This window comes from Procambarus clarkii, chromosome 66, assembly GCF_040958095.1.
Source record: "Procambarus clarkii isolate CNS0578487 chromosome 66, FALCON_Pclarkii_2.0, whole genome shotgun sequence".
Classification (NCBI taxonomy): Eukaryota; Metazoa; Arthropoda; class Malacostraca; order Decapoda; family Cambaridae; genus Procambarus; species Procambarus clarkii.
In genome coordinates this window covers 27,253,527-27,266,086 of record NC_091215.1, presented here as the reverse complement: position 1 = coordinate 27,266,086, position 12,560 = coordinate 27,253,527, and the positions used below count along the sequence as shown (strand labels likewise).

The window sequence follows — 12,560 nt, the reverse complement described above, 5'->3', positions numbered from 1 at the left end:
TGCTGACCTCCTACTGCCGCGTGACTCCAGTCTTCAACATTTGGTGCCGCTTCAGCTCCTTCGTCAGCAGCATCTGGCTGAGACTCTTGTCTTATTAAGTTTTACCTGCAATATCACCTGCTGCACCTTCATCCTGACTTCACCTGCGAGCCCGTGCTCCTACGTCATTTTTCTTATGCAAAAGATGAAAGACTTTGCACAGGACTCTTGTTATCCTTACACACTTCTACCGAACCTTTACTTTGCCACCCATACAGGCGGTTCACCGTCGGCCCGCGGGGCCTTGCTGAACTTTGTACCGTCGTTGGAGCTTAAATCACCACGCAATAAATCAAGATCGACCACAAATAAAAGAGTAGAAATAGCCTAAGTTACTCTATCCTTTTGTGATTATCTTATTGTCTCAATAAAACGTACTCGAACTTAACAGCAAATAATACAAGATTTAACACAATTTGCATGAACCCATTTTGAGTGATAAATGTCCAACAAAGGCATTATTTCGTTACACAGGTACTTTACATAAAGGATAAGATAGGTCCCCCGTGGCGCAGTAGCAACACACTCGCCCCATGCTTCGATAGCGATTTGGCCTGGGTTCGTATCCTGTTCACCCAGCACTGATTGGGTAGTTGTTAAACATTTCGCGCGACGTATTCAAGGGGAAACTAGTGGGCAAGGCTTACCATGAACTGAAGGGAAGAGAAAAACTCTCAGCCCGCTAGCAGGAATCTGTTTCTCTACCCACATGTGTAAAAAAAAAATATATATCAAATGATGTCGCTATAAATTACAAAATACTGTAACGTATTTCAGACTGGAGACTAAGTTTACAACACTCTTGTCTATTCCCACGAAGATGACATACTTACGAGTTGCAGTGTATCCTGCTTGTGCTTTTATGCATTCTAAAAGCAGGAAGAAGAAAGGATCAACTAAATGAAGATTTTTAACAATGCCAGATTGTTTGAAGAGGAAAATAAACACCACGAGACAGTGAAACGTGAAGTAAAATTGCCGCAGAGTTTCATGGACAGTAAGAATAATGATAATGTAGATAACTTTTTTTTTAGCAATATTGGAAGGAAGCCAATAGAGAGGCTGTCACTATAGGCTAAATTAAGTTGATATAATGATGAAATTATCATGCAAAAATGGAGGTCACACTCAACTCCTGCAATATTAAGTTTAAGAGATTAAGTTAAGAGTTTGACTGGCATTCATAATTTTCAGTGCTGTATGTGGTTGATCATAATTTAGAAACTAATGGTTTAAGGAATTACTCTAGCTAAGGACCCATGCTACAATTTATCATACCCATAACGTTTGTCCTATGGGTTAGAATATGTCAAAACTTGGAAATATAATATTTGGCCTACCTTGTGTTGATTCTGGGGGTTGGGGTCAAAGTCTCCGTGATCCAGTCCTTGGACTACGGGGACCTTGGCCTCCTAAACACATCATCTGCACCAATTTATAGCAATGCTAGAGTGCTACTGTTTGTATGTGGAAGTACGTAAATATCACAAGAAGGGACCAATTGGAGAATACTAGGATGAGGAAGTCTTTGGGAAAATGAATAATTGACAATCGACTTGAGAATGGTCCAAGACGGATCGAAACGTCGTCGTCCCTTCACTTTCTAGTGTGTGGTTTTGTCAACATATTTCAGCCATGTTATTGTGACTCCTCGTCTGTATAATTGACATTTCATACATGACCAAACACTTAAAAAGACAATTAAAGTAGCAGAGATATTCAAATTGAAGCACCTTATCAGGAAAGAAAACTTCTCTGGAGAACAAATCAATAGAAAGAAACAACTTGGAACCATATATATACAGTATGCTGCCTTAAATAGGGAACTAATACAATATGTGGCAGCTCCAATAAACATTTTTTGCAAATTTCATACAGTTGACAAAATTCCTCTATTTAGGGCTTTACATTTAATTTTGAAATATTTACAAGTACTATCTCATATTTTTAGTATGTAACAACAGCAAGTAATTACTAAAAGAAAACACCAAAGCCTAGAAGGCTTGAGAAACAAATCACTTCTACATTTTATTTCAAATTTAATTTTTACTTACCAGATCTCGCCCTGTTCAGTAAAAATATTTTACATCAGCTTATAACGTTAAAAATTTTCGTCTGGAACTCTTGACCAATAAAGAACTTACTCAAACTTTAGAAGTTTCGTGAAACATTTGCCTGGAGGAACATTAATTACAACAATAACTACAAATTCTTTCCGAAATCTTTATTTGGTATATACTGTATTTAAAATAATCAACAGTTCACATGGAATAAATCTGTTTAGACTTTCTTTTCTCCTGATCACAATATTTCTCCACATTAATATCCGATGCTCAGACTATTTGGAAAACAAACTTTCATTGAACTTATACAAGTCTCATTCTTTTTTACATAATCTTTTGTAAGTGTAACAATGAAATTGGAAAAGAAAATATGCACAGTTTGCTTTTAATGGAAAGGGACACTGACCATACAGTCATGGCTGGATATATATGTACTATGTATGCACCATACAGTCATGGCCAATAGACTATGTATGTACCATAGTCATGGCCAGATAGATTATACATGCACCATACTAATTGGAAATTAAACAGTATAAGCAATTATAGATAATTTTCTGCAAAACAGAATGAGCTAAGAAATCCCCCCAAAATAGGTAAATCTTTAGTATTACTTTAAAAGACAATACATTTTCTACCAACCTAACTGTATTTATCACTTATTTACTAATTTAGAACACTTGTCATATGTAGAAAATTCCTGAAGTTATGTTACATACAAGGCAGACATCACGTAGGTTCACAGAATCTCAAATTATGTTTGGTTAAATTAATATAATTATAATTGGCAAAACTAATGGTTATGTAGTTAAAAACCATTTGATCACACACTTGTTATTAGTCTGAAAGGAAGCCTGAAAGAATCGAATGATTATAAAAATCAGAGTACTGCAACAGCAGAATACTTCGAGCCTTAGAATGAGCAAAAATTGACAATTTGCTATTCTGGTGGAGATTATCACACACACTCAAGTACAGTACCAAGAAATATCATGATAAAATGCACATTACACAGATATATTCATTAGCTACAATATAAATAATATATTCTAAGAGATAAAAGATTAATTGGTGCCTATGATAAGCTTAAATATGATTTCATGCCCTTTAAGATCATATATATTACTTGACTCATATGTCCACCCTGACATTACTAGGCCATGTGTCCACCCTAATACTGCTAGTTCATGTATCTACCCCGACACTGCATGCTCATGTGTCCATCCCGACACTTGCTTGCTCATGTGTCCTCCCCGACACTTCTAGCTCCTGTGTCCACCCTAACACTCCTAGCTCACGTGTCCACCCTGACATTGCTTGCTCATGTGTCCATACACTGGCAGTGCTAGTTCATGTGTCCACACTGGCAGTGCTAGCCCATGTGCCCACACACTGGCACTGCTAGCTCATGTGTCCACCAATAGCTCACAATAAGTTATACATAGTTTATTATAGGAAGGTTAGTTCCTAGTTACTCATGGCTGTAATATAATGTCACACTCTTGCAATTAGTGAGAAGTCAGGCAATTGCAAGCTGTTTAAGCATGTGTATAAAATCAAGTTGCAGCGGAATCACAGTTTGGTTACATAGTTAAAAGTTAACACTCGGTAAGGACTTGAATTTTGTATATTTCCAAGATAATCATAAATTATTATTTGAGAGCAATAAAATCTTTCAAAGACAATGCCTTCTTTTCAAATGGTGATAAGGTCCATAACCACATTTTCTGTGGTTGAACCTTCTGGGCGAGTCTCAGACTTTGGTATCATTTTCTCTAAGGTTTCCAGCTTCCCTTTCCTGCCCATTTTGGCTCTGTTGAGTTCCTTATCTCTCAAGATTAGCACACCATACTCAGAATGCAGCTGTGCAAATGTCCGTTTGTTAATAGTAATGTGGGCCACGGATGGAGGCGGAGGTGCAGCCCGCTGAGGCACTGTTGTAGGAGTGAGGTATTGCCCTCCTGACACAGTATTAGCTCTCATGCGCATGGCCAATGACGGGTCTAGAGTTACTTCATTAGAGCTCTGTGGGGTAAATTAAAAATAAAAAATATCAAAAGAATCCTATATGGTTAAAAAAAAATACTAGCATATATATCTACTGGTGGTTAATTTTAAGTCAACAATGTATCACTAAATTCTGATTTGTTCATGAATAACCCAAACATTCATTTTAGGTCAGCAAGTGAAAGACCTGGACAATCCTTACAAACCACACTTTCAGAACCAATAAAACACGCAGTAGTTTTAAGTATTACCCCAAATATGCACAAATTAATACACTCATTATCTTAAGACATACCCAAAATACTAATTGTAATTAGTGACTTAAAAAAAAATACAAATCCTTCACCTACTAAGTAATCACTGGGAGGGACCTCTCGGTGGTCCCCTAGAGGATAGCTACCAGGATACCACCGAGGGGTCCACTAGAAAGTTATGTTTCATTGCATTCAATACTGGATTTCTATAAATAAAATATTATTACTATTAGAATTACAGTATTAATGTTAATACCATTTTATGTAAATAGGGATATTATATGTAACAGTATAATATCATGAGATGCTTACATACTATTCATGTGGCACAGAATGGAGAGCTAAAAATATATAAAAGGAGTGGGGGAAGAAACAGAGAGGAGAAAACAAGAAAAATTCAATGACATGATGATAATTATAGTATAGTATATACTGTATACAGTGGAGAAGTAAGAACACTAAATTTCATCTGCTTAAGGCAAGTAGAATCAGGGTTGACAAGAAATCAATCATTCTAGTTCATCCAGTATTTCGTAGTAAACGATACTCACAAAATTTGACATCCAACCCACACATCTGAAAATAAAGGAAACCGCGATGTTTTCTTGGACCATGATCAGGTACAGTACGGACTGAAATGTTGTAGTTTCTTTTATTTTCTGCTGTGTGAGATTTGGGTATCTAATTTTCACCCATTTTATTGTGACATTGTATGCTCACAAAATATTTCTAGATTATCTCACAAAAAATGTGAACAAAGAAAAAGTAACATACGATACAAAACACACTATACCCTGGAATTCAAATTCATACACAAAAATCATAAGTCATTAACACAACACACACACACACACACACACATGCAGCACCTGGGTTCTGTTGAAGGGATTTTGTCGCTGCCGATGAGGTGCTTTGGGAGGGTGCAAGGCGTTATCTTCACCACCACCTTTTGCTTGCATTTCTGCATCTGGAAATTAAAAAAAAAAAAAGGTTCACAGAAATTAATTGCAAACATACACTGTGATTATGTACACTGTTTAACTTTATTAGTTGATAATAAATATAGTTGATTATTTATATCAACTATATAAATGTGTGTCACGTGTCACAACTATGTGACACGTGATCTATCAATCACGTGTCACTCTGTACATGATGTACCCTGCTCAGGAAAACACAAAGATAATAATTTTACTTGCAGGATGGTATGTTCACAGTAGACCAATAGGCCTGGCTGTGGTGTCAGGGGCTTAGCCTTGGTCTTACAATTCTACCAATATTTTAAACAATTATATATTTTTCAAATGTACAAAATCATGCAAATAAATGAGGTAGTTTATATTTATAAGTACTGTACCTATTTACAAAGAGTGACTGAAAGTTTCTGGCACTAATTAATAAGTAATTGGAGAGAATAAGAATTATAAGAAAATCAATTTACTTTATTCATCATCTATATGCAAAACACAATTTTAATGGTCCACATAAATGTGGTCCAATGAACATACTGACAGCTTTAGCAAATGTATGTCTTATCAGTAACAGATAAAGTAATGTAAGAAAATTTATGTGTACTGTACTAATGGGAAAAAAATGAAGGATGAAATGTTCGACTAGTGGCATTATCTACCAAATGAGATTCATAATTTGATGACTGTGGTTTAAAGGAGAAAGCCGAGCAAAACTGTTGTGTTTTACTTGCCATGACATGTGTTGAACCTGACACTCCTGCTGTCTTGGCTCCTCGTTTACTAAATTCTTTTCCTCCTTGGAAGCTACTACCATAACTTAAGGAAAAACAGTGTGAATATCGGAAAATAATTCAAAAAAAAGAAAGGCAGAGAGAGAAAAATGTCAGTCTTACAAATCTTTGGGAAGCCTAAATAATATCCACTTAATTGTAGTGTCTATCTAAAAGTATTCATGATTTCCTTTTGACGATTTCAACTGTTGAATAATCCAAAATATCAAACACTCATTTGTCACTATAGAAATTTATGTTCACTGGTAAAACACATAATTTTGTTATAAAATTATATTATTTCAGAGTAAAAATACTTTTTTCATGTTCTACATTCAGCACCAACATTATAGTGAGTAAATATATCATATTTCTTTGTTACTTACATAATGCTAGGAAGCTTTAGGTAGCTTCAAGTAATTATACGGACTGCATAAGTCTACACAAAACAGAGGAACATTTGATATTGTGGTACTAATGTTTAACATGCTGCCAAAAAGCATTTTCACACAAAGGCTGTGAAGAAGGCTTACAGAATATGGTAGAAGGAAACAGTAAGGTTATTTAACAAGAGAACATTTTTACTAATATAAAATAAAGGATAAATGTAATTATCAAAAGAAGGCACCAAACCCAGACAACTACACTGCATGAACATGAACACCTAAGTTGGAAATAGTTTATCTTACTAAATGGTACCTTAAGCATGATACATAAATCAACATTTTTGAAGTTGACTACTGAAACAAATTAAATTCCAGAGTAGGGACCAGTTTTTTTTTAGAGGCAGCAGGGTTGACATTTGACTTGTTAATTACTGTATTTGTCGTGTTAAGAGACAAATGTATATACAGTTAAACCTCTACATGAAAGGGCAATTAAAAAAAAATTAATACTGACCATTAAGCTCATCTAACTGCTTCTGAAGTTCTGCCACCATAAGTTTGAGGTAGTCATAGGAGGCCCGAGCTAGCGCTTTCATCCACGCCTCAAGGGATTCTTGAGAGTCTGCTGCAAGCACATAAGTTCTTCCCCCTCCACCATGGAAGAGTAGCTTGAAAGTATACTGATCCTCGCATTCTGCCAGTTCTGAGTATCGAGTGAAAGCATGCATGTTATAAATACTGTGTAATTATGTAAGCATATGTATTGTATGTCTTGTGTGTGTGTGTGTGTGTGTGTAAATACTCTTACTTTTCCTGTGCCTTACTTTGTGCTCTCCCTCATGGACATCTGCTCAGACAATTGTAATTTTTTTCCACAAATCCCAGTCTCTTGGAACAACCAAGTAGTTACTGCATAATATATGACAACAAAACCAGCATGATAAATAATGTAGCAGTTATTTTAAGCATTCCTTTAAACATCTTTAATATTTGAAGTTGACAAAATTTATCTGGAGAAAATTCTGTTTAGGGGGACACCCACTCAAGAAAGAAACGTTCCCAAAGGTAACAGAGATTGAACGATATAGATGAAAGTTTATATAGTGTGTTTAATTCAATGATACTGTATACGACTACTCCAACATTCATATTCATACTTCTTGGAGGAAGACACTTACCAATAGTACATCCTTCCAAAATTATAACACCAATGGGCTCTCTGTCACCCTTTTTTTCAAAGTAAAACAGAAGATTTCCCTTCAAAACAAACCATCGCCTCTGGAAGCTTTTGTTAACCTGAAAATAAATTTAATGTTAAAGTCGTATGCACATTTGCCTTGAAAGGTTATTAGAGATTGTACCACTTCTTTAAAATAATAATCTGTATTTGGACTGTCCTTATTTGTTCTCAATCACAACGAGAAGTAGATACTCTAAACGGTTATGTACAACATAACCTGAGATATACCAAATTTTATATAGTCTAATGAGAGGAGTACACACATTACATGTTATAGATCATAATACCAATGCCATTTACATGGAACTCTATTTAACACACAATTAATGATACATGTAGAATGTTTGGAGAACTCACCATATGAAAAAGAGGCATAACACACCCAATAACAAATTAATTGCTACTCACCTCTCCTTTCTTCAAGAGGTAGCCTTCTTTGTCAATCTGTGTTGGAGAGACACTGTATGCACACAGATTTTTTTCATTGATCTTCATCTTGATATTTGAGAGCTGTCAAATCTTGAAAACTGAACCATTTAGTCCAGGTAGTCTGTCAGGCCAATTAAAAAGATAATTGAATTTGAATACTGGTTGAACGGCCTCACAATAATTTAAATATAGAATATTTAGTACAGTACAGTACAGCCTCACAATAATTTAAATATAGAATATTTTGTACAGTACAGTACTGTAATTAAAAAAATCAATGAATTACACAAAAATTAACCAGGCTAAGCCCCACAACAGTTGACTTTCAGGTACCTATTTACTGCTAGGTAAACAGGGCATTAGGTGAAAGGAAGCATACCCAACCATTTTTGTCCTGCCCAGGATTCGAACCCGGTTTCCTGACAGAGTCGAGAACAAACCCAATAGTACTACTGAAACCCTATAATCACAATTTGAAGGAAACTACCTGGTACTTCATGTAATGACCAATAATCTAGGTTTCATCATGTTGCCTCAAGAAAAACTGAAATGTTTCATAAGAAATCAAAATTTTGGAGAGGATATCGGGTGGGCAGATTTGATCCATTATTTAGAAGAGTCCACCATATAGAGTTCTGGATTTTTGAGGGTACAGAGGGTCCTGCATTTCTCCAAGATAGCTTAGGCTCCACAAAAGCACTGAACAATCTGACACCAGCTTGTCTAGTACACAAGGCTTCATGTGAAATACACAAATACTCATATCAAGTATTGTGTTCTTCATTAATGAACAATTTAACTATTAGGCTAAATTGTCATAAAATAATTAAATGTATCCTACCACAAGGAAAATTACAATTGATTTATTAATATTACAGACTTCAAGTAATGTTACTCTAAGAGTAAATCAACATTATATGTAGGATACTGTACCAGGCTATGAATGTACAATACAGTACTAGCTGGAGAAGTACCCTTATTTACACCAACACTGACAGTCTCGCCTGGCACTGACAGCCTCGCCTGGCAAACTAACACAATTCGTCACACCTCCGAAGTTAACAAGCAGGTAAACAATACAACAGGCTCCGTGCAACACAATTTCTCCACCCAATCATTAACTCCAGTGCAACTAGGGTATAGAACTCGGACAACTAAGGATGGCGTGCACTAAGGCAGGACAGGCTGAGGGTATGGTGGCCCGCCATCAGTATACCTGGAGCAGGAGAGAAAGACTCAGACATTAAGACATTGGAAGTCTGAGAGGTGCCTCACCTCCTCCACCATTTACTATATCCGTCTTATTCTATCTAGTTTCTCTACAGCAAGATTCCGTTTAAAGATTACAATTATGAACATTGTCATCAAAAATATAAATAATTAAAATAATGTTTTGTAAGTATGTAATAGGATTTAGTAAATTTTTAAATAAATAAAATTGAAGTTATTTGTTATCGAGTTTCAGTCCCTGAAATAACGTTTGTTTTCGTGTGTTGAATATTATTCCCAGAACGAACAAGATTAATCAGCTAATATACTAAGTTATTTATTTATTTAAATATTTACTAGAAAGTACAATAGGTTTTGTAACAATTTTAATGTATAAATGGTCAATGCAAATTCACACGTGAAAACTACACGTTGATAATACGCTATCAAAGTGTGTTCTTAATTATTAATTTATTTGTTCATAACTGTTCGTTTATCTATTTAATAACATTCATATATACTTTATTTATTTATATAATGATTTTTAATCTGTCCGGCATATATAGCAATCAAACATACTCTCAGAATATCGACAATTAGCTGTTGGTTTACCTTATGATTATTATATTTTAATCGGTCTTTATTTAAGCATAGTAAAATAAGAAATATTTGTTTGTAAAAATGACGTTCGAAAATAATGGAGAATAATTTCCAAACAATAAGCAATGTTGCCAGATTGGGCTACAAATAGCGAATTGGGCTACTTTTGAGAGCCCCGCGCTCCCAAATTTTCAATTTTGCTACTTGCTACTTTTTGGGCTAATTTAACAGCAAGATGTGCTAATTTGGGCTATTACTGTTAAGAATGTACGATTGTGAGTTACATGAAAGTAACTAAGCTATAAATAATTGTAATTAATAATAATTGTAAATATTAATTAATACTAAATAATATTATTTAATAAATTAATCCCAATTCAATGCAGAGTTTTTTTCCAAGCACAGAAACTTGTAAATATAAATATAAGATAATAGATAGTTCGATAAATAAATAGACAACTTTCAAATATTGCACCAAGTAATGGCGAGAGGAAAAAAACTAGACAGTATACATTACATTTGAAATTAATAATGGATGAATGGTAATAAACTGGTGTATGTTTGTATGTATACCAGACAAAGTCCTTTTAATGGCAGAATTTAGCCATTTTGTGTAAAACTTTTATATATAATATTATTTAATTATAACAGTAATCGAAAAAAGTCATAGTTTGTATATACAAGAGATGAAACAGCGAGCCATGAGCTAGAGCGATGTGTTGAGTCCATAAGGAGGCGGAGCTTCCGGAAATACCTTCCTGTGATTGGTTGTTGCGGGGAATACCAACACTCTTTAATGAATACAATTTTAACTAAGAAATAGGTCCTTGTGCACAACAACAAGGTTGTTGTGAAAAAGAACAACAATTTCTGTTTTGCACCTGACAGAAATCTCCATCTAAATGAATAATTTACTCGAATAAGAGGGCAAAGCAGAGTATCATTATTTGTGTCACGGCAACCCCCAATAATAACGTCTCAAGTTTGGTAGCCAGCCCATTTTTATATAACATTTGTTATATCCTGCAATATTTAATTATCACTTTATTAACACTTTAAATAATTAACACTTCACTTTTTGGGTAAATTAAAGTTAAATCAGAATTCCATAAGCATGACTGGTGGGCTGAACTAAGATGATTTACTAAGTGTATGGCACCTTTAGCTGATCCCTTCCTGTGATTGGCTGTTGTGTGAATGTCAACAAAGAGTTTCTACCAATGATATGCCATTGATTATGCACCCCATACTACTTGTGGGCGGAGCTAGGAACCTCCTACCCGAGCACAACAACCCGCCTTATGGGTTGCTGTTTGGCTATTTATAGTGCGTTGGAAAAAAAACAGATGGCGTTAGTGGTATTTTGTGGGTTAATTTGTTATAAGTGTAATTTGATGTCAACAGATGGTAGTGTTCTTATCTGCCGACAGATGGCATCAGCTGTATTATTATTTTAATAATATTATTACATTAATAATAATGTATTATTATTACTTTAAACATTGATCTATACGTCTGGTAGCTTATAATAAGGTTTCATACCATGCTGGTATTAGGTAACTAGAATTCTGCAATTACTTTTTTTTTATCTACTGTTGAGGATATGTAAGACAAATGTAAGGTTTTGAGGCTAAGTAACGAAGATAATTACAAGATACGAGCCAGATGGTGTTGAGATTGCAAAAGGGATTATGACAAGAACTTAAGCCAAAAAATCAATGCATAAATGTTCGCAAATATGAGATTGGACTTTATTTCTCGAAAAGTTAGCAATAAAATACGCTTTCTAGTTCTTTATTTTTAAAATTAAGACCAGGGATTCTGTCTATCGAAGCTGCAAGCTTAAACACCGTTATCCTATAATGTTCATCTGGAACTTGACCCTAAATACTCGTTTATTAAACAAACTTATTGTTAGAGTTCATTAGGAATCAACTTTGTTGCAGAGTTTCCAACAAATACCTTCCTGTGATTGGCTGTTGCGGGGAATGCCAACGCTTATATGAATAAAATGCAAAATAAGAAATACGTCCTTTTGCTCAATAACCTTGTTGTTGTACAAAAGAACAACAATTTCTGTTTTATACAAGACAGAAATTTCCATCGGAGGCATTGTATCGCCAATATTATTTGTGTAAGGCAACACCCTCTAATGACGTCACAAGTTAGGTAGCCAGCCCATGTTTCTGTGACACTCGTTACATCCTGCAGTATTTAATTATCACTTTATTAATACTTTTAAATACTTAACATTTCACTTTTTAGGGAGATTAAAGTTGAAGCCGAATGTCATAAGCAAGGATGTTGTGCTGAATAAAGATGATTTATTAAGTGGATGGAGCCTTTAGCTGATCCCTTCCTGTGATTGGCTGTTGTGTGAATGTCAACAAAGAATATCTACCAATGATATGCCATTTATTATGCACCCGATACCATTTGTGGGCGGAGCTAGGAACCTCCTACCCGAGCACAACAACCCGCCTTATGGGTTGCTGTTTGGCTATTTATAGTGCGTTGGAAAAAAACTAGATGGCGTTAGTGGTATTTTGTGGGGCAATTTGTTATAAGTGTAATTTGATGTCAACAGATGGC

General features: G+C 35.0%; 1 protein-coding gene across 5 annotated transcripts; it reads right to left on the bottom strand.

The window, feature by feature from the left end:
* Positions 1-2,248: 2,248 nt before the first annotated feature.
* Positions 2,249-9,460, bottom strand: LOC123769252 (sesquipedalian-1). Of its 5 annotated transcripts, none has more exons than XM_045760319.2 (7): positions 9,376-9,460; positions 8,139-8,280; positions 7,669-7,786; positions 7,005-7,193; positions 5,233-5,330; positions 4,915-4,995; positions 2,249-4,127 (listed from the first exon to the last, which is right to left on the bottom strand). In XM_045760319.2, the coding sequence occupies exons 2-7, from the start codon at positions 8,223-8,225 to the stop codon at positions 3,798-3,800; spliced, it is 903 nt and encodes a 300-aa protein (XP_045616275.2). In that variant the 5' UTR covers positions 8,226-8,280; positions 9,376-9,460; the 3' UTR covers positions 2,249-3,797. The 5 variants fall into 5 exon arrangements, with proteins under 5 accessions (XP_045616275.2, XP_045616276.2, XP_069166045.1 ...); XM_045760320.2 differs by lacking the exon at positions 9,376-9,460 and adding an exon at positions 9,093-9,357; XM_069309944.1 differs by lacking the exon at positions 9,376-9,460 and adding an exon at positions 9,134-9,357.
* Positions 9,461-12,560: the final 3,100 nt, after the last annotated feature.

Excerpts from the sequence above, each read along its gene's own strand:
- LOC123769252 (XM_045760319.2), bottom strand. The coding sequence starts at position 8,225 with ATGAAGATCAATGAAAAAAATCTGTGTGCATACAGTGTCTCTCCAACA. Across the intron at positions 7,787-8,138 it reads ACCTCTTGAAGAAAGGAGAG|GTTAACAAAAGCTTCCAGAG; the intron begins GTGAGTAGCAAT and ends ATTTATTTTCAG. Across the intron at positions 4,996-5,232 it reads ATCCCTTCAACAGAACCCAG|TCCGTACTGTACCTGATCAT; the intron begins GTGCTGCATGTG and ends ACAACATTTCAG.